This window comes from Siphateles boraxobius, unplaced genomic scaffold, assembly GCF_051911475.1.
Source record: "Siphateles boraxobius isolate OS27281-9 unplaced genomic scaffold, OSU_SipBor_1 130, whole genome shotgun sequence".
Taxonomy (NCBI): domain Eukaryota; kingdom Metazoa; phylum Chordata; class Actinopteri; order Cypriniformes; family Leuciscidae; genus Siphateles; species Siphateles boraxobius.
The window spans coordinates 16,360,215-16,382,895 of NW_027508734.1; the positions used below are offsets into that span (position 1 = coordinate 16,360,215).

The 22,681-nt window shown below is 37.5% G+C and overlaps 1 protein-coding gene across 1 annotated transcript; it reads left to right on the forward strand.

The window, feature by feature from the left end:
• The first annotated feature begins 42 nt into the window (after nt 1–42).
• gba2 (glucosidase, beta (bile acid) 2) lies at nt 43–22,681 on the forward strand. The gene is made up of 17 exons (XM_077228167.1): nt 43–620; nt 1,818–2,065; nt 9,868–9,959; nt 10,045–10,160; nt 10,706–10,924; nt 13,136–13,375; nt 14,005–14,261; nt 15,719–15,844; nt 16,486–16,670; nt 17,728–17,832; nt 18,044–18,151; nt 18,288–18,439; nt 18,574–18,680; nt 18,854–18,996; nt 19,242–19,357; nt 21,190–21,381; nt 21,469–22,681. The coding sequence occupies exons 2-17, from the start codon at nt 1,875–1,877 to the stop codon at nt 21,685–21,687; spliced, it is 2,568 nt and encodes an 855-aa protein (XP_077084282.1). The 5' UTR covers nt 43–620; nt 1,818–1,874; the 3' UTR covers nt 21,688–22,681.

Below are 22,681 nucleotides of genomic sequence, written 5' to 3' on the forward strand. Positions count from 1 at the left end.
CGAAGAAACGAGTACACACGTTCATCCACTCGCATTCGCTCCGTGGCACATCTGACGTAAAAGTTCCAGACCAAAAAATAAAAAGGGGTGGTAGATTTTCATCAAAACAAAACTGATAAGGAAAATTTAACGTTTGTTCGTTTAAATAGTCACGTCGTTGCTCATTAGACAAATTGTATACACGGAACAATGTTTATGTTTATTTTTAAAATACTGAGATGACGACACTGGTGAAAGTTACTCCCCCGTGTATTTACTCATTGGTTCAGTCCAACAGAAGGCCCTACGGTACTGCACTATCTCTAGGAATTGATCTCGGGCTTTAACCAGTACATTATTAAGAGATCCTGATGTGAAGTTCGGCATAAGATGATGTGTTTTTTAATTCAGGAATCTTATAAATCCTAAATACATTTTGTCTGTACAACTTAGCTTTTGCTGTTCACTTTGAAACATTGTCTCAAGATCCAACTGCAATCAGGTGGAACAGCAGCCACAGGGACACCGGGTGGCTCTACTGACCCGGTCATGCTGGCGAGCGTCGAAACTAGTGCAGCTCGCCACTGACGCGTCGCAGACCCCTGGTTGGGTGGTGTTGGAGCTGGTTCCCGGAGGCAAGGGTAAGATAGGTTTACACTGCTCCGCTGGACAGCGTGGGTTAGATAATAACAATGGGAAATACATTAATAATGCATCGGAAATCTAAAAAGCAAATATGACACGAGTAACCAAAAGTTTAGAGTGTGGCGATGAGTTGAAAAATTATAGTGGACATTATTGCATCAGATTGGACCAGCTTTCATTAAATGTGGCCAAAGCATGATTCTGTAATGGTGCTACGTTTTTCAAAATAGGGCCGAAAATTAAGTTTTACTATTTTTTTAATAAGTAAAAAGACGGTAAAAGTGAAGTGCTTGACTTTGACTTCTGCCTCAGAAGGTAGGCCTAATAATTATTTATATATAATCTGTATGCAAGTTTGCAATATTTGTGCAACACTAACCAGAGTTTGGGACATGTTAAAAATAATAGTTTGTGTGATTTAGAACATTTCTAGAATGTAATAGAATTTAATGGACAAAAAATAAATTTTAAATAAAAGTATGAAAACTACAAAGTTGATGAAAAGTTGAATTGCAGCAGAATGGAATCAGGGATACAATTCTTAAAAAAAAAAGGTGTCAGAGGTTTGAGGAATGTAATTTTTTTTGTAAAGGGCAGAAATCATGGATTAAATATGGATTACATATATTCAATTCAAATTAGTTAATAATAATATATTATTATTTTAAATAATATGTATTTTAGTTTATTCTTATTTTTTTAATATTAGTATTGTAGTGAATTTTAGTGCAGTATATCATGTCATGACATTGTATGATGTTCAGTCGAGAATGTCAAGACAGGCTTAGAGGGTGTGCGTGCGGCCAGGTGAATTGTACCTTACAGAAAAATGATAGGTTAGATTTGCCTGGAGTAGGGTTGAAATGAAGAAAAGGTCAAGGTATTGTTAGTTAATTGAACAGAAAAGGATCAGATTACAACTCCAGAATGTGGTTGTCGCTGGAAACTAAACTCTGTCGTTCCGTCACCCTGGTGACAGGTGAACTCTGCGTTCGTATGTAGATTACCTACCTGTGCATGCAGATCAAACAAGTGATCTTTACTCGTACCTGCACCACGCATTAGGTATGATGTCATTTTTAGATTTGTCACCAAACCATGTGTCATTAAGGTTGTTTATTGCTTTAGTCTTTAAATAAAGGAAATAACCTATATGAATTAACACTAACATCTATTTTGCCTTTTTTTTAAAGGATTTAGGGAGCTGATTTTTACACTTTTGGTTTGGACTGGTGATCCAGCTTCTAACTATGGATTTAAATGACAGCACATCTCTAGCCGAGCTGATGAGCCGGTACGTTTCTGCAGAAACAGGATTTGGTGTCCCCAAGAACGGCTGGCGGATATGTCTGGCACACGAGTTCAAAGAGAAGCGGAAACCGTTTCAAGCCAAAGATGTCTCATTGTCCAACATGATCGAGCATATTTCTTTAGGTGTCAGGTATGTATAACAAGACATGTCTCAATTTGTTTTTCCTGGCTTCACCTATAGTAAACACAATTTACAAAAGAATAATAGACTATTTGTTCACATCATAGGCTGCTGATATAGACCATTCTATACATCTCAAAGCAAAGGCCTTTTGCACTCTAATATTATATAGTTGAAATAGGAACAGGAAATGTTAAGAGGTTCTATTTTCACCTCAGAATAACATGTTTTCACTGCTTTCTGCTAAACCCTTCTCTTCTTGTTTCTTAGCAGCCAGATTTATTTAACTAACCAGTGTTTTATGGTAACTGATAACATCTTCATAAAACAAGGACAGCCCATTCTGTTTATTGCATCTCACATACTAGTTAAACTGGAGATGTCCTATAATGCAATGATGTACTGCATTCCATTCAATGCGTAGTTAGTTATTCCTCTCTAACTAGTTAGACTTACACAGTAACTTTAATGAAGTTCCTCCCTTTAAATGTAATAAACAGCCTGATCGCTTTTGGCCTGGGTTTAGGTACTGTATTTTGTTGTAGTAATTATTTTACACTATTAATTTTTCTCCAGCATCACGCTATTGCTGCATGGAATTTTCCAAGTCTTGTGATGTGTACTGTATTCATGTTGCTCAACCTTTACCACTCTTGATTGAGTAATCATAGTCCACACTAGCATAGAGCTAACATCTGTGATAATCCTATTGAGTCATACATTAAAACCTTCTATAGTAGGTGAAGGTTGCACTTTTGTAAATAAACTAATAATAACTGGAATAATAATTCAATAAATTCCAGTCAGTAGAGTAGCAACGGTGACTTTTTTCCCAGACCAGAGACAGTTGACAGCTTTTTTTCAGCCTTTCCCACAATGCCATCCTCCCTTTTATGAATGTGTGAATCAGTGTCTGTTTCTAAGCTCTGTTGTGCTTGAGTGCTACGACTAAAAACAGCTGTGTGTGCATTATAGCATGAGAATGAGCGAGACAGAAAAGAATGAGGGTTGGATGTTGTTGTTTAAGAGTGACTAAAGGGAAATGTTGTATGTATACAGTATGTGTGAGAGAGGTTAATTATTATGACTGACATTGTTGTGGTGCCATTAAGTCATATCTAAAGATGCAGTAAGCGATTTCTGAGAATCATTGTTGAACACTGTTGATATCAACCCAAACAATCATACTCCTCCATTCGTTGCTCCACCCCCAAAATGCACGAACACACAATGCAAGAGTGGATGTCTCTTTATCATAGGCAAGGCAAGGCAAGTTTATTTATTTAGCGCATTTCATACACAATGGTAATTCAAAGTGCTTTACATAGAAGAAATTAAAATAATCAAAAGATATCAGAATAATTAAAACTGTTTAGAATAAAAGATAAAATACAGAATAATTAAAACAGTTTAGAATAAAAGATAAAATACAGAATAATTAAAACAGTTTAGAATAAAAAATAAAATAATAAAATAAAATACAGTACGAGCAGTCGTACGAACAGTGGAACAGTGCTCATTCAGTAAATGCACAGCTAAACAGATGTGTTTTGAGTCTGGATTTGAATGTGACTACTGTAGAAAAACATTTGATCTCTTCTGGAAACTGGTTCCAGCTGCGGATGGCATAGTAGCTAAAACCGGACTCGCCATGCTTAGAGTGAACCCTTGGTATTTCAAACTGATGTGATCCTATTGATCTGAGTGATCTGTTGGGTTTATATTCACTGAGCATATCTGCAATGTATTGAGGTCCTAGGCCATTGAGTGATTTATATACCAGTAATAATACTTTAAAATCAATCCTAAATGTAACTGGCAGCCAGTGTAAAGACCTGAGGACTGGTGTGATGTGTTCATATTTTCTGGTTCTCCTCAAAATCCTAGCAGCAGCGTTCGGAATGAGCTGCAAATGTCTTATGGTCTTTTTGGGAAAGCCAGTGAGGAGTCCATTACAATAATCCACCCTGCTGGTGATGAAAGCATGCCCAAGTTTCTCTAAGTCTTGACTGGAAACAAAGCATCTAATTCTTGCAATATTTTTCAGGCGATAGTATGCTGGTTTAGTTATTGCTTTGACATGACTACTGAAACTAAGGTCTGACTCTAGAGTCACACCAAGATTCCTAACTTGATTTTTAGTTGTTTGACCCCTAGACTGAAGGTATGCATTCACCTTGAGAACTTCATCTTTGTTTCCAAACACAGTGACTTCAGTTTTGTCTTTGTTTAACTGAAGAAAGTTTTGGCACATCCACTTGTTTACTTCATCGATGCATTGGAACAGGGAGTTAATGGGGCTGTAATCGTTAGGCGATAGGGCTAAGTAGAGCTGTGTGTCGTCTGCATAGCGACGACAAGTAAGCGATTTGGTAAGCTACAAGGTAAGCGATTTGGTTATTTCTCATTATTTGGCTCATTGGGAGCATGTACAGGTTGAATAGGAGTGGCGCAAGAATTGAGCCTTGAGGGATTCCGCATGTCATGGGTGTCCACTCAGACTTATGATCTCCAATACTCGCATAATAACTCTCCCTCCTAAGTATGACCTGAACCATTTTAGGACTATCCCAGAAAGCCCGACCCAGTTTTCCAGCCTGTCAAGAAGTTGTTGTGATCGATAGTGTCAAATGCAGCACTGAGGTCGAGTAGTATCAGCACTGATAATTTGCTTGTATCAGTATTTAAGCGAATATCGTTTATTATCTTTATGAGCGCTGTCTCTGTGCTGTGATGCGGTCGGAAACCAGATTGAAAATTGTCAAAGTATCCATTCGAGCTTAAGAATTTGTTCAGCTGATTGAAGACAACTTTTTTCAATGATCTTGCCAATGAAAGGAAGATTTGAGATTGGTCTATAGTTGTTTAATATGGTCTTATCCAGATTGCTCTTTTTCAGGAGGGGCTTGACAACTGCAGTTTTCAGGGAGTTCGGAAAACTCCCAGAGAGAAGTGAGGCATTTACCACTTCTAGGAGATCTGCTTCCAAACAGTTAAACACACTTTTGAAGAAAGATGTGGGAAGTGCGTCAAGAGCACAGGTTGATGTTTTAAGGTGCTGTACAGTATCTTCCAAAATTTTGCCATTTATTTCTTTTTCGAAATAAGACATAGTGACTACTTTCTCAGGCTGTGGTCTGATCTGTCTGATCCCAGCGGAACTCAAGGATGAGCTGATCACCTTTCTGATATTATTGATTTTCTCAGAGAAGAAGGAAGCAAACTCACTGCACTTGCTGTCTGAGAGCATTTCACTGGGAATCTGGCTTGGGGGGTTTTTCAGTCTCTCTACAGTGGCAAAAAGAGTGTGTGTGTTGTTTATATTGCTGTTTATAATATTCGAGAGAAGAAAGTCTGTCTAGCTTTGCCTAGTTCCTTATTGAAAGCATGGATGCTGTCTTTGTAGATGTTATAATGGACTACAAGTTTTATCTTCCGCCACATCCGCTCTGCTTTTCTGCATTGTCTTTTCATATTTTGCACTGCTGTTGAGTTTCTCCAAGGTGCTTGTTTCCTGACTTACACAGGAGCAATATCATAACACTCTTAACTTTTGAGTTAAAAGAATCAAGTAGAAAATCAACAGAGTCAGCAGATATGCTTGGTGTTAAAGATATGGCCTTCATAAATAGTACACTAGTGTTCTCATTTAAGCATCTCTTCTTGACAGACACGATCTAGCTTCAATGGCAGGAGAGATCAATATATCAAAGAAAATACAGAAATGATCAGACAGTGCTACATCCTTAATAACAATTGATGAAATATTTAGACCCTTACTGATAAATAAATCTAGAGTGTGTCCATGATTATGTGTGGGTCCATGTACATGCTGAGTCAGATCAAAAGTTTTTAAAATTGTTTTGATTTCTTTTGCCATTTTGGTTTCTGCATTATCTATGTGAATGTTAAAATCTCCAGCAATGGCAAAGCAGTCAAACTCTTGAGAGGAAGAGGAAATTGTTGATAACAATTCTGTAAAGTCCTCAGCAAAGGCTGGAGAGTATTTTGGAGGCCTGTAAATAATGAGAAGTAAAATGCGTGGAGCACCTTTTAACACAATACCCAGATATTCGAAAGACGCGTAATTCCCAAATGATATTTGCTTACATTGATAGACATCTTTAATAAGAGCAGCTAAACCGCCACCTCTTCTGACAGCTCTGCAGACACTCATAAAAGTAAAGTTAGGAGGGGCTGTTTCATTGAGGACAGTTGCACTGCAGCTGTCTTCTAGCCAAGTTTCATTTAGCAACATAAAATCCAGGTTGTATGTGGTTATTAAGTCGTTGACTAGAAGTGATTTATTTTTAAGTGAGCGGATGTTTAAAAGTGCTAACTTAACAGTCTTACTTTTAGCCCCCACAGCAATCTTAGTTTGTTGTGTAATAGGCACCAGATTAGATGGGTTTGCTGTACGGCTTTTGAAGGCCTTAGACTTTCTATCATGTAATTGTACAGCAATAGAGAAAGATACAGGCACACTGGGTTCCCGCTTGTTCTGTAAACATTTGAGAAAGTTATTGTTGTCATAGCGGGGACCCGACACATATCACTGAGAGCTGGTATCAGTTGTTTTTGGTTCGCCTCGAGCCGCTGGAGTAGGGTGTGGGCCCTGGCGCTGTGGCAGAGGCCAAAGAGCTCTCACAGGAGGAGTGGAGGGCGAGCTTGGCCCGCAGGCTTTGGTGGTTGCAGGGCCTGCGATTTTTGGTTGGTATCTGGGGGCTTGCAGCAAAAGAGTGGGATTGTCTAGTTCCAGCATACACCAGTTGTTCCATTTTCTCTGAGAAGCACAGAAGTGGAGATGCTGGAGAGAGGGATAACGTGTCTGGTGAGAGCGGCTGTTGCTCTGATGTTATTGGAGGCTGTAATATGTTGTCCTGATTTCCCTGGCTGTTTTCCAGAAAGTCGTCCTTGGGTGCTGAATCTTGGAGCAGTTCTAATATGTCACAGTCTGTCTGTGGTGAGGTCTGTGGGCAGGGCTCAGCTGAGATTGTGTCCGTGAGCAGAGGTTGTTCTGGCTGAGTGGTGTTATCATTGTTCTTGTGTGATGTGTTAACCGCATGTACATTCAGGTGCTGAAAAGTCCTGTGGTCATTCATACTAGGGCTGGGCGATATGGAGCAAAAAATATATCTCGATATATTTTGCTATATCTCGATATACGATATATATCTCGATATCTTTACAGGAAAAATAACCCAACAAAAACTAATGCAAAAACAAATATGCCAAATACAACAGTCTTTTTTTTTATTGGAGTGCAAAGAGGTTGGCAGTTCATGTAGTCCAAAGTGCTTCTGCGACATTTAAAAAAAAAATCCCTGTATACAAAAATAATAATTGTATACAAATCAATTGCTGTATACAAAAATAATTCCCACCTGTCCCGTTTTACCGGGATTGTCATCCTTTTTAATAACATGTGCCGGGAAATGTATCGTTTTCGAAAGGCTGTGTGAATGTTCAAACCATGGTTCAAACCGTGTAGCGTGCGCACGACAGATAGGGAGAGAGCACCGTGTAGCGCGCGCACGCCAGAGAGGGACAGAGAGCGAGAGACCTTGCGTGTGTTTGCTAGTGTGCGTGTGTGCCTCAAGAAGTGCATGTAAGACAGCATTTAAGACGATCTTTTTAGACGAGTTCTGTAGCCTCCGGGCTAGTTGCGGGCGCCGCCATGTTGAATGAGACAACACGCGAGGGGAGGGGGAACAAAAGCAAGGAGGCGGGGGCGAGCACAGCGCAGAGAAGACAAAGCGGCAAAATCAGAATTAAATATAAACAATATATCGATAAATACGATAAGTCAAAATCCATATCGTGTTTAAAAAATATCTCGATATATTTTAAATATCGAGATATCGCCCACCCCTAATTCATACTGTATCCAGATGTGTGTGTGCCATTCAGGTTGAGTGGATTGGCACACACTGCAGAAGGATGACAGAGTAGATATTGTCCTTTAGCACTCTTGAACCAAGTTTGTTTGGGTGAAGGCCATCCTGTTGAAACAGTTGCCTCTGACTCCAGAAAAGATTGAAGTTGTCAATGAAGTTCACTTCTTTTATATTGCAGGTTTTTTGCAGGCATGTATTAAGCCCAAGCAACCATGAAAACCTGTTTGTTCCTCTTGCTGGGAGTGGTCCACTGATGAATGTTTGAACTTTCAGTCTTTTAAGTGTTTCAAAAAGTTCATTGAAATCCTTTTTAAGGAGTTCTGACTGCTCTTTATGAATATCATTCTTCTCCACATTAATGATGTGTCGATTTGCAGTCTTATGTTTCATAAGAATGTTCTGAAGTTCCCTGTTTATATCAGAAGCTGTTGCTTGTGGAAGGCAGCACGTTGTTGTATCCCTGCTATTAATGTTTCTGATTATGGAGTCGTCCACTATCAGAGTCCTGGGCCCATCTGCGCTCTGAGCTGAGTGCCACTGTCTGCTCGACCTTGAGCCCCAGTTAGCATCAGTGTTAGCTACAGGCTGAATCTGTCTGTGTTCGACCACATTCATCAAATTTGGGGCTTCCTCATTCATTAATATTTCAAATCTGTTCTCAAGATGTATAGGCGGTGGTAGGAGACCAGTGTTTGCAATCCTTGTCAGAGCCGTATCTGGGGTAGAGGATGCTACTGCGGCAATATGTGATGCTCGTGACCATCTGATGTCTCGAGTACCTTTGGGTCTGGCTCCCTGTTTTTGCCATCGATTTGTAAGTCAATCGGCCTGTTTCTCTACACTCAGTATAGCCTGTCGAGGAGCACTACATTTCTGGGACTCACCGGCTGTATGCTGAAGTCGCCCATGACGAAGCTCTGTTGTGTGTTCCGTCTGGTTTGGTGGTCCATTAATTTTGTTTCAAGAATTGCAATTTTTTGTAAAAGTCTGTGGCAGTTAGAGCAGCATGTAGATTCCAGAGGAGGCATTTTCTTATCCTTATGAATGTAGGCAGTTGTGTTTTCTCTTCCCCGGAATGTAAGCTTTCAGTGGGAGGCTGGTTGAATAAAATAATTCTGCTTTTTTTTTGTAGTGGTTAGTGGTAGTAGTAATCCATGCGTTTGAGCACTGTGCTGATTTGCTGAAGTTAAAATTAGGTGATAAAAGGAGATAAAATATAGAAATAGAGCAAAGCGCGGAGCAGTAAGCGAGAGCGTCCGAACAGTAGCTGAGCAGGAAGTAGTTCACAAGTAGTTCATAGTTGAAGCGAAGCAAAATAAATTGTAGATGATGAACGAACGACAAGGAAGAATAAAAAAATGCAGTTCACGAGTTTATACAAGCAAGATTTTGCAGCAGTGCACACTCAAAACCAGTGTTACTCGCGAATGGAGCAGAAACAGGCAACCTCGGCGTCCGTTTTCAGGTTTTCCCTCTTAGGTCTCTCCAGTGCTGGAAAGCTTTTCTAATAATAACATGGCTCCTGAAGCTCTTGCTTGATTACAACCCTTCTTTTTCCTGTGATATTCCTCTGACCTTTTTTTTTTAAAATGTCCTACAGCCATCTCTCTTTCTACAGTCTTTCTTCAAATCTCCCTCTTGCTCACTCTCCCTCCTCCCCCATCATGATTGGACACGCCCCCTACTGCTGATTGGCTACAAGTGTGTTGTGGTGCTCGGTCCAATCCACTTTCAACAGCAGTTTTCTGAAATAGCTTACTGCACCTTCAAGAAATCAAAGTGTGATTTATGCACATAGATACATGCCACTATATTCAACAAAACGCTCAGTTACCCATCTTCTCTGTATGTTGGTATGACAAAGAGAAAGGTCAGTTTTGTAAATTCCTCCTTGCTTTATGTTTGTCTGAGCAGGTATCTGAGATGGTGGTACAAAAAGACCCAGGTTGAGAAGAAGGCTCCTTTTATTGATATGTTTCGAGCTTTACCACTGAAACAAATTTATGGTAAGTGCAAAGACAACCAGAAATTTCAAAGCAATAACAGAAAACTTAAAATGAGCTCATGTAATGGAGTATGTGTTTTGTGCAGGTGCTCCTCTTGGTGGCATTGGGGGAGGCAGTATTACACGTGGATGGAGGGGGGATTTCTGCCGGTGGCAACTAAATCCCGGAATGTACCACTACAAAACCGTAATTGCTAACCAGGTAAAGGGCTGTTTGTGAACCAATAAATTACCTACTTAAGCCATACTTTGGTTCAAAAGTTTAGGGTCAGTAAGATTTATTATTTTATTTATTTGTTTGATAAGTAATTAATTCACTCATTTTCAGCAAGGACACATTAAATTGATTAAAAGTGACAGTAAATACATTTACAATGTTTCATTTCAATTTTAAATAAATGCTGTTCTTTTGAACTTTCTATTGATCAAAGAATCCTGAAAAACACATAATGTTTCCACATCAATATAAAGCTGCTCAACTGTTTTCAACATTGATAATACTAACTGTATCCTGAGCTGCAAATCAGCATATTAGAATGATTTCTGAAGGATCATGTGACACTGAAGCCTGGAGTAATGATGCTGATTGCTGAAGAATAAGCTTGTCATCACAGAAATAAATTACACATTCATTTTAAATTGTAATAATATTTTACAATATGAGCAAGTGTGTGTTGTCATATATGCAGGTGTTCAAATCTCTCTTTCACTCATTTTAAGTCTGTTTTAACCCCCTCTATGTCCTAGTTTACAGTATGTCTGCGCAGGGGGGGTCAGACAGTATACCAGCAGGTGTTGTCTACAGAGCGACCCCCAACTCTTCAGGATTGGAACTGGGGTTATTGTGGTGAATACGCCTTTTACCATGCCCTGTACCCACGAGCCTGGACCGTCTACCACCTGCCTGGCCAGAACGTCACTCTCACCTGCAGACAGGTGTCACCTGTCATCCCTCACGACTACAAGGTGACAAGCTGGGTTTGATATTTCAGCAAGAATGTGTTTGATATTTAAAGCACATTGTGTACACATACATACATATATATATATATATATATATATATATATATATATATATAGGGCTGTCAAAACGATTAATCACATTTAGTTTGTGTTTATTTTATATATATATATATATATATATATATATATATATATATATATATATATATATATATATATATACCCCCATTGCAAATCAGGTTTATTGGCAAAATGTACAGACTTTCAGCTGTTTGCAATGAACAAATCAAACAAACGTAATTGAAATAGCTCAACACAACAAATGTTTCAAGTGGTTTACCCAAATTTAACTGAAAATGCAACTTTTAATAACTTTAATATACCTCTGAATAGAATCAACAGCACAAATCTGTAAAAAAGGTGTTGTCTTAAGCACACCTGATGTAACTAATCAAGGGCTTATTAGTTGCACCAGGTGTGCTTGAGCTAGAACACATGAAATACCTGAACTGGCTAAGTTTGTTTGTTGAGTGTCACGTTTGACTGCAAAGTAAGAAATATGTCTCAAAAGAATGGTCCAAAAAGTTAAGAGAATGTATCATCACCCTTCACAAACAAGGAACAAGATACAAAAAGATTGTAAAGGCACTAAATGTTCCTAGAGACACTGTTGGAAGCATAGTTCGCAGGTTCAGAGTTAAAGGAACAGTGGTTACACTACCTGGACGGGGCAGAAAAAGGAAGCTATCAACGGCTACAACCAGTTTTCTGAGAAGGCAGGTTCAGAAAAACCCTCGAGTGACTCTAGAAGACTAGTGGCAACAGTAAGGCGTGTACTAAACGCATGCCAGTACTCCAAGACGTACACCACTACTGACCCAAAAGCACAAGAAAAGTCAGCTCCAATTTGCTCAAAATCATATAAATAAGCCACAGAGATTTTGGGATTCTTTTCTGTGGAGCGATTAAACAAAACTGGAAATTTTCGGCCCTCTGGATCAGCCGTATGTCTGGAGGAAGAAGAATGAAGCATATGCTGAAATGAACACTCTGTCTACAGTTCAGCATGGTGATGCTCTGGGACTGCTTTGCATCCTATGGCAAAGTTTTGGCATGGTTTTATTTCAGTTAGCCTAATAGCTGGTTTGATTTGCATTGAGAGATGATCTTATGGAAAGTACCCCATGCCAATCTCTAGGTATGGTGAAGGGTATTTGATGATGTGGGGATATTTTAATTCCAAAGGTCAAGAGAACTTTATCAGGATACATAGTATCCTGGATCCATGAAATAACTGGCCTTTAAAAATAATTTAACATAGGGGTGTACTGACTTATGCCCCCTGTATTTTAAGGAAGAACATTTATTAATTTACGATACATTATTCATCCACAAAGGAAATTGGTGTCCTTAAAGATTGGATTTTTCCTCATTTTTTTTAATTAAGGCATTAAGATCAATTTCCAAAAGATGATTTATTTATTCCTCTTTTTAGTCAACTTTAGCATGGGTGTATTCACTTATGCTAAGCACTGTATGTATGTATATATATATATATATATATACACACAGAGACACACACACACACACACACACACACACACACAAACACACATATATATATATAAATATAATAATAGTTACACGCACACATACAGTATATTAAATAAACGAACTTTTATGTAAATCGATTTGACAGTACTAAATATATTTTATATACATATACTTTTATTCAGCAATGACGTTTTAAAAGTGACAGTAAAGACATTTATTGTTACAAGTAAATGCTGTTATTTTCTTACACTTTCCAGAAAATATAAATTGGCACAACTGTTTTCAACATTGATACTAATAATAAGAAATGTTTCTTGAGCACAAAATCAGCATATTAGAATGAATTTTGAAGGATCATGTGACACTGAAGACTGGAGTAATGATGCTGAAAATTCAGCTTTGTCATCACAGGAATAAGTTGCATTTTAAAATATACTGAATCAGGGGGAACAAATGTTATATTGTAGAAACCCGAAATGTGCTGTTTCAAAACTTATCTCTTCTTCAGTAATATTGTGAAATACATACAAACAATGAGATTAGTTTTGAAACAGCAAATTTGGTGGATTAAAATGTAAAGATGGTGTGTGTGTGAGTGATTTTTAAATTTAATCCACCAAATATGCTGTTTCAAAACTAATCTCTTTTTGTCTTTCTCAGGACTCCAGTCTTCCTGTGGCTGTGTTTGTGTGGGACATTGAGAATAAGAATAACTACGCACTTGATGTTTCCATCATGTTCACGATGGTTAATGGGTCGGGCCATGAAGACGATAAGATAGGGGGCCACTGGAATGAACCATTTCACCTTGAAAAAGAGGGAAAATCTGTGTCTGGGGTTTTACTACATCACCAGACGCCTGTCAACCCTTACACTCTGTGTATAGCTGCAAGAGAGAAGGTAATGCATCATTGTAAATCTAGAAGCAGAAAGGTTTTGCTTGTAGTAAATACTTGAAGAAAACAACTCAACTGTTATAAGTTGTGCACTCACAAAAACTGTATACTCTGCCAAACTGGTTCCACACACAGTGTGTGCTCCTATGTCCCTGTGCAAATAAGAGTATTATTAAGGTGACTGATTGCTGTGGTTCACCACATTAAACTATGCAAATATATAGATAATGTAAAGTATTTAAGTGCTTGTTAAATGTTTTATTGGCAAACAAGACTTTAAAGACAGCTTAAACTGTTAATTACAGTTCCAAACATTCATTCTGCTGTAAGACAAAAAATATATATATAATTCGAAAAATATCTCAGTGCTTTTGAAAGTCAATGGATTCCAGTGTTGTTTTAGACTCCATTGACAGTCATTTAAAATAAAAACAATCTTCAAATAATCTTTCATGTTCCGCTGAAGACAGAAAGTCATACAGGTTTGTAACAACATTAAGGGTGAGCAAATTATGACAGAATTAAATGTTTTGGGTGAATTGTATTTTAAAATCTGTCTTGCTAGGTAGCTCACTAGGTTTTGAGACGGTTGTTGTACTTCCCCTTATCATTTAAAGTTTCACTTTATTTTAGTCCGACCAAGAGATCAGTCACCAGACAGCGTTTAGCCCAAAGGGAACCTGTAGTGCTCTGTGGAGTGACCTCATGACCGATGGACGACTTGACTCGCCTAAGGACTCCAGCACACCCACTAAGAAAGGGGAGAAAGTGGCGGCAGCACTGGCTGTGAGCTGCTCGGTGCCTGCTAACCATCACAACAGTGTGGAGTTCAGTTTGGCCTGGGATATGCCGAAAATTACATTTGGCTCCAGAGAGAGAATATATGTCAGGTATGTGTATATGGAAAAATTATAAATCCCTTCATTTCATGGAGCTTATTAATACATTACAGTTATGATCCATGATTTGCGTCTTGCTGGTTGGTTGTCTGTGGGAGGGAGATTCTCATTCTAGAGACCATATTATTGGACAAAAATATGGACTCAAAAACATGAGTCATCAGTATTTTTGGACCATTTTCTGAGAAGTGAACAACTGTAAATTTTTAATGCAAACAGCATTAAGTTGTGCAGGGGGAAATTATTTCAGTTCAGAGAATCCAGATGAATTAGACCATGATGTATAAATATTTTAATGATTAAAATAAACTGCATTATTTTCACTGTTGTTTTTTCGGTGTCTCCAACATATGGTGACAAAACTCGCTTGTGTTTGTTTTTTATCTGCTCTCTAATCTTTCTTTCATTCTCTTTGTACACATTATGGACCAGGTTACCTTGGACATACTGATGTCTTTCTTTCTTTTTTTTTGCATGTCACAGAGGTTGTATTTGATTTTTATCAAGCACAAGAATGTTTAACCTTAACAGAAATATGATCTATCAGTTCAAAGCTTCTTTAATACCCTATTTAAAGACCCTTTAAATAGGGTAATAAAAAAAACCTTAAATATTTTATGATAAAAATACATTTTTATTTTAAAAAAGTATTTTAATCCATTTACACTAAAAGTAAAAGAATTGGGGGTCTGTAAGTTTTTAAGAAAAAATCATTAATACTTTTATTCAGCAAGGATGCATTAAATTGATCAAAAGTTGCAGTAAAGACTTTACATTGTTACAAAAACATTATATTTCAAATAAATGGCTATATGTCCCAGTATAGTCCTAAAGGTAGACAAAATTAACTTTTAGCAGATACATGAATTATTGGTTTAATAGTTGTTGTCTTAACTGAGAAAAAATATTGGTGAAATAACTGAGGGCTTAAAAAATAACTTATGTTTTAAATCAAGGCACAAACACTTTGATATGTCTCATCCATGCTTCATGTTTCAAAAGGAAACAACACTTAAGCAATTTCAAGAGATTTTTTAAAAGGAAGTGGTGTGGCTATGACATAGAAAGAAGCTTCATTATTTACAAGCTTCATGAAAGGAAGAGACTAATCATCAGTCATAAATTGAGCTCAGGAAAATTCTGAAGGGTCACAGTTTGTGCTCTTTATGAATTCATATAAGAGCAGCAATGATGATTTGTTTAATCTCAGAGAACCCAGGAGACAATGATGCATACATAATACTAATTTAAAAAATATGTCATTACTTTTGTTTGCATTACGATAATGGGAATTGGGGAAAATATGCTTAATCATTATATGAAGATCTTAATGGTCCTAGAAATATGTCTTGGTTTGTTTATGCAATATACAGTTGCATTTGAGATGATGAAATAATACCCTTTTATGCTATGAAGCAATAACAGGGTGTGTATGTCGTTTGTTTCAGGAGATACACACGTTATTATGGCACCAAAGGAGACGCTGCCCCGTCTCTATCTCACTACGCACTCACACACTACAGTAAATGGGAGGAGAGCATTGATGAGTGGCAGAGGCCGATTCTACAGGATGGGTACAGAAATGTCATTTCCCCATGAAATATTTCAAGCGTGATAATGGCGTAATAGCGTGCGCTGTCAGTTAATCAAGTTACCCACGGCTGATTTGTGTGACTCTTTACAAAAGACTGTGTGTAAGCAAGCAGTCGTCTTTCCCGTGAATTGATTTGACTACTATTTATCGATTATGTGCATAGACAAGAGCAACCCTTATATGCCATTTTGTGCATATTATTAGTTTTGTTTCACCAGTCCCCATACTTTTGTTGAGTGCACTTCATATAGAATGAAATGTGTGTTTTTTGAGTGGTATTGCCCTAGTCACATGCAATATACTAATTCTGAGTGTCCATCTTTGTTTCAACATAAGGCAGCCATTATATTCAGTTACTAGGCTGATTCATCTATTGATATTTGGCCATTTTGAGATTAGCATTATCAGCGATGTCCTTATAATGCTATATGGATAATGCTAATTTTGGCAAAACTCTTTGCTGACTCAGTTTTAAAATGTACTGACAGCCCGTGGACAAAGCACGTTTACTAAATATTGTATGAAATAAATGTTCACTTAATTTATTTCAAGATTAATTTTTGTGTTTTTCATTTGTTATTATTAAAATAAATCAGTCACTGGTAGACTTTGTTCTTCTAGGTCTCTTCCTGCTTGGTATAAATCTGCTCTGTTTAATGAGCTCTACTTTGTTGTGGATGGAGGAACTGTGTGGGTGGAGCTTCCAGAGGATGCTGATATCAGCGGTGGGCTTCGTCCTGAGGATGGGGGGCTTCCAGCCCAGCCTGAAGTTGTCAAGGAGTACGGCCGATTCGCTTACCTGGAGGGTAACATTCAACATAACCTTAATATGCAAACTGAGCTCAAGATTATTTTAGAATAGGCTTATGACTTTTGGGACCGGTTTCACCGACCTTAGACCATGGCTGAGATTAAGCCAGGATTAGGCCTTAGTTTATTTAGGCAATTTAAGTAGCTTTTATAAATGTGCCTTAGAAAAATACATTACTGGTGTGCATCGTGAGACAAATCAATTGCACTGGCATAATTTAAAAGTGCAAGTTGCTTTCAGTTAAAACGGCTCAAACATTAATTTTTGTCTGGTAGTAGGCTTAAGCCTTGTCTGTGAAACAAGGGGTTGATTTAGAAACCAAAATTATTACTAGCATTAATGAGAGTAAATCTGTTGGCTGCTAGGTTCTAATAAGTGTTATTTCACTATTATTTATAGACTCTTATTGTATTAATTAATTGTTTGAATTAGCTTTTATTTTATATTTTCAATTTTAGTTTTCATTTCGTTATGTGCGTTTGTCATTTTTATTATTATTTGTATATTTCTATATAGCTTTGATTTGATTTTTATTTCAGTTTTAGTAATTTTAGTGTTTCAACTTAACCTAATTTGTTAGTTGCCAAGGCAACATTTCTTATTTTCGTTTAAGTTTGTCTAATATTTACATTTTATTTAATTTCAGCTTTATTTCAAATACCAACACGTTTTTTAATGATTTTAGTTATAACTTATAGTTAATTATTACAACACTAGTTGTAATCAGACAAATTGTCATACTTTAGATCTCAGTTCATTGTACACTAATGCCCGGTTTCACAGACCAGACTTAAGCTAGTCCCAGACTAAAATGCATGTTCGAGCTGTTTTAACGGAAAAGAAATTGCACTAAAATATGTAAGTGCCATTGTTTTGTCTCAAGATCATTTAAAATGTCACATTTTAAAAAAGCTACTTAAATGCCCTAATTTAACTAAGGCCCAATCCTGGCGTAATCTATAAGCCCTGTCTGTGAAACAGGGCCTAAATGTTCATTTAAGTTTAAATCAATGTAATTAATCAATTCTGTGTCTCTTACTGTCTTGTCCCAGGTCAGGAGTATAGGATGTATAACACGTATGATGTGCACTTCTATGCTTCATTCGCTCTCATCATGCTTTGGCCCAAGCTGGCTCTGAGTCTGCAATATGATATTGGTGAGCTAAGCTTCCATTTTTCTAATAACATTGAAGACCATATTCAAATTCATTAGTAATAACCTACTTTTTGTATTTTAAATTAATTTGTTGATACATTCCCATTCTGTTTGTTTAAATCTCTCTCTCTCTCTCTCTCTCTCTCTCTCTCTCTCTCTCTCTCTCTCTCTCTCTCTCTCTCTCTCTCTCTCTCTCTCTCTCTCTTATTTAGCTGGTAGTGTCGTTCAGCATGACCCTACAGAGAGATTAAATCTAATGGACGGCCGATACTCCCCAGTCAAGACCCGGGGCGTTGTACCTCACGACATTGGAGACCCTGGTGAGTTGTGCATAATAGGAGACCATGAATTCACACATGTTGCATATGGAAAAGACAGAAAGAGAAATAACCTAAAATAAAAATGGTAATAATCTTGATTTTGAACCTCTTTTCAATTTTTTCCTTGTGGAAACAGATGATGAGCCATGGGTTCGTGTCAACGCTTACTTGATCCACGATACAGCCGACTGGAAGGATCTGAACTTGAAGTTTGTTCTTCAGGTGTTCCGAGACTATCACCTGACCCAGGATGAGCAGTATCTGAAGGACATGTGGCCTGTATGCCAGGTGAGTTATTTGTGTCTTATTTTAGTAGTTTGTAAAGCATCATATCTTCTGTATATGTAAATGTTGAGGTGCTTGTCAAATGCTAAGTGCTTTAGGACACATTACTCAAACGCCTGATATTCTGGTTTATTCAGACAGTCATGGAAACAGAGTTGAAATTTGATAAAGATGGTGATGGGCTGATAGAAAATTCTGGCTATGCAGACCAGACATATGATGGATGGAAGGTGACAGGACCCAGGTTGGGGCTCAGGATGTTTATTTTATTTTATTTCTTAAAATGCAATTTCTCAGAATATTTCAACTATATGATTTTTATTTTTTAAATTGTATATTAAAAACCTGTATCATGGCACAGGTTTTGTAATGCCCTGTGTAGTAGCTCAAGTAACCCCTGTGTTTCTGCTCTTCCAGTGCATACTGTGGAGGTTTGTGGCTGGCATCAGTGTGCATGATGTGTAAAATGGCACGTGTGCTGAATTGCGAGTCTGTTTATCAGCGCTACAGAGATATTTTAGAAAGAGGAAGTGCAGCCTTTGACAAACTCTTGTGGAATGGTGAGTGTAAGCATACACAGTGCTACTTAAGCTAACTTTAATTTTCCATTTTTGTTAAAAAACTATCCTCATTCTTTTTAGGCCTCTTATAGACTCTTAGTATTGATGTTCAGTCTTCCATTAGATCTGTTTCTATACTGAGGTTTCATTTGGAAAGAGAATATGACTTGGAATAAAAAATGTAGTCTTCCAACAACATTAATTGAATTTTCCCCCTGTGGAATGTCTTTGTCTTTCTCTAACAGGCAAATACTACAATTATGACAGCAGTGGACAGAGTCTGTCTAACAGTGTAATGTCTGACCAGTGTGCAGGCCAGTGGTTCCTCAGGGCATCTGGACTTGGGGACGATGACTATCAGGTCAGCCTGAGAAAGATTTTACAAACATTTGATTGTATATTTACCACTTCGTTTTCATTTAAAGTCCCTGCACTCAATCATTATTTCCCTTAAAACTAATCTGTGCTCAACAAAATGACATATTTAAAAAAAAAAAAAATCCTGTGATAAATTCTTCATGCCTTAAAATAGCGTGAATGGTACTCCACATCATGAATATGCAAATTAGTCCCTGCCTCCACTCACTCACACCAGATCGGACTACCTGATCCACTCGCTCAACTTTACTGTAGTAAACGCTGCATAATCGCAAGTGGTAATACTGGTTTGATTCAGCTATACATGTTTGAACCAGAAACTGATTCAGTGAATTATACAGGGTCGTCTACAAGTCAATGTATCAGAATAGGAATGCGTTTTATGTATCACTCTCTACATCATCTGACACATAACGTTAACTGATATGATTAGTCTTTTGGCTTGACTATGTTATCAAATAGCTAATAATATTGTTATCAAATTGCTATTAAGGTGTTGCTAGTGTTACACAAACCATGTTCCCATTTGCCATCTCAGTCTGCCTTCTAAAAATCAGTCTCCTTAAAAACACTTTGATCGACTTAGAACGTCAGTGGAGAAAGGCATATAGTTTTCATTACATCGTAGTGAAAATGCATCATGTATATAACTCTCTATATTGCTAAAAGTACACAGTTTTTCATATCAACAGAAAAAGGCACCGGGATAACCTTGCTTCTCTTGATACCCCCCTGCTTTGCAGCATAGTAATGAAATGTTGAAGCCCGCCCGCATGTTGACGTGATTGGTCACAACATGTTTGTGACGTAAGAAACACCAGCGATTTCAAACCGTGTCTAACCGACTGTCTTTAGTTCACTGCAGTTTTAAGAAGAAAATACTCAGCAATAATGTTAACTGATGAATTTGCAGATGGTTTGTCTTAAAGCATATTAAAAACACCTCATAGACATATAAACAACATTTAAAACTTGATTTTCACCACAGGGGGTCTTTAAAAATAAATTTGTATGATTTCATTACCATGAGAAATAACGATAATCTTTAAAATACGGTTCAATGCCTTGACATAAATGTATTAGCTGTCATGTGCTAACAATAAAAAACAATTTATATTTAAATATCGAATCGAGTGTTGTTAAATGGGACAGTCTAGCGTATGGAGGATTGTTCTTGTCGCCTAGCAACTGTCGCAGCTGCCGTTGATGAGTGGCAGTAACATTTGTACTGGTCTTTTTGGAAAGTTATATTGAACTGTCTAAAAACAAAACAAGGATCACAACCTGTCTAAATATGTTCACCTTGGTCCATTTATGTACATAATAAAGGGTATAACTTTATAAAATTGCATCTTAGTAAGATATGTCAGCATTTAAACCTTTAATTTTTACATTTGTATCATTAGATATTCAAGCAAGTTTAAACCCAATTCTTACATTTAAAAGTATAATCAAGTAATTTAATGCAAAAAATCATTCAGTGCGCAATGAATCTTGGGATAAGTTAGACTGCGAAGGATCCACTCGTTCTGTCCAAAGTGATCCAGGATACGAAGGACGCATTTGTATGCCGCATTCGAAGGAGCCTTCGAATTGGGACAGCCTTCGTCGTGCCGCTGTGACACAATCAAACTTCGAATGATGCAGCCTCTGAATTGGGATGCAGCTAAACTTTGAAGAACAAAAATCTTTTGTAACATTATAAATGTTTAATGAGTCCTTGCTTTATAAAAGTATTGATTTCTTTGATTTAAAAAATGTGTATATTCATTTGTTGGACAAATGACACTTTTTTACATCCATCTCTCTGTGCAGGCTTTTCCCAAGGAGAAAATCTGTAGTGCATTGAAGTCAGTGTTTGACCTCAATGTCATGAGCTTTGCAGACGGGCAGATGGGTGCAGTGAATGGGATGAGACCAGAAGGTGTGCCTGATCGTTCCAGTGTCCAATCAGATGAGGTGTGGGTGGGAGTAGTGTACGGATTGGCAGCTACAATGATACATGAGGTAAGTCAAACCTCAGGTCATATCATCAGGTTTTAGATTAAGTGAACCTTTCGGTTATCTCCTAATACATCTCTCGGCATCTCCCAGGGCATGGTGGATGAGGGTCTGCGCACTGCAGAAGGCTGTTACCGTGCTGTATGGGAGAGAATGGGTATGGCCTTCCAGACTCCCGAAGCATACTGTGAGAAAAGCATTTACCGCTCTCTCGCGTATATGAGACCTCTGACCATCTGGGCAATGCAGCATGCTCTGAGCAATCGACCAAACCACAACAAAACCACTGATAAAGATGTGGGACAGGACTGAGTTGGAGCTGAAGAGAACTTGCACTGTCGAGCCTCCACAATAAAGTGACCTCTTAATCCTTGCATTTTGAACTTTTGAAGACTGCAAAAGAGCTTTGAATGTAATGTCATTGTGCGCCATTGGTTCACACAGAACCTAATTCCATTATTTTGTAAAGCTGACTTTTCCACTGAAAATGTGTATAAGCTTTACCACAGTCCTTCTATGTAGCAGCTGTAAATTATAATTTTACAAATGGTAAAGTGTAAAGACTTGGTCTCAGTGAACTGACATGCTGTTCATTATGATATAGTGTTAAGGGTCATTGAATCGAGTAGTTAGAGCATGATTCTATATCATTTTCACTGTACATTTTTATTTCTATTATGGGAAGGCATTATAGAATACTTGAAGAAAGGACTACTGTTTTTTTTTTTTAATAGCTGTCATTGCATGTCATAAATCATCTATCTGAGGATTTGAGTCAGTCCTGTACATTATTCTACAGAATTATAATAGATATATAATTGAGTACATTGGAATGAATGGTTACTGACATCAGAATCATTTTTTCATTAAAAGTATCATTAGGCATTTGTTTTCTCTGCAGTATTTAAAAGTTCTGGTGGTAAGGAAATGGTACTGCCCAAAGTTAAAATCAAATGCAAAACCCTGAAAAGCCCAAGCCTGGCTTTAGTGTGTGATTTAAATTACTGACTAGAAGTGAATTCCCATTTGTAACCTTTTAGGGAAGCCACAGCAATGCACACTACCATTCAAGCATTTGTTAAGAATCTCTTATTCTCACCAAGGCTGCATTTATTGGATCAAAAATAGTCAAAGTGGTAATATTGTGAAATATTACAATTTCAAATAAATTGGTATATTTCAAAATGTAACAATCCCTTTGAGCCCTTCAAAATCACTTTTTAGAATGTAATGGACTTTCAAGCAGGGTTGTAAACATTTATTACTTGAAATAAAATAAACAAGTAATTATTATTCTCAAAATAAA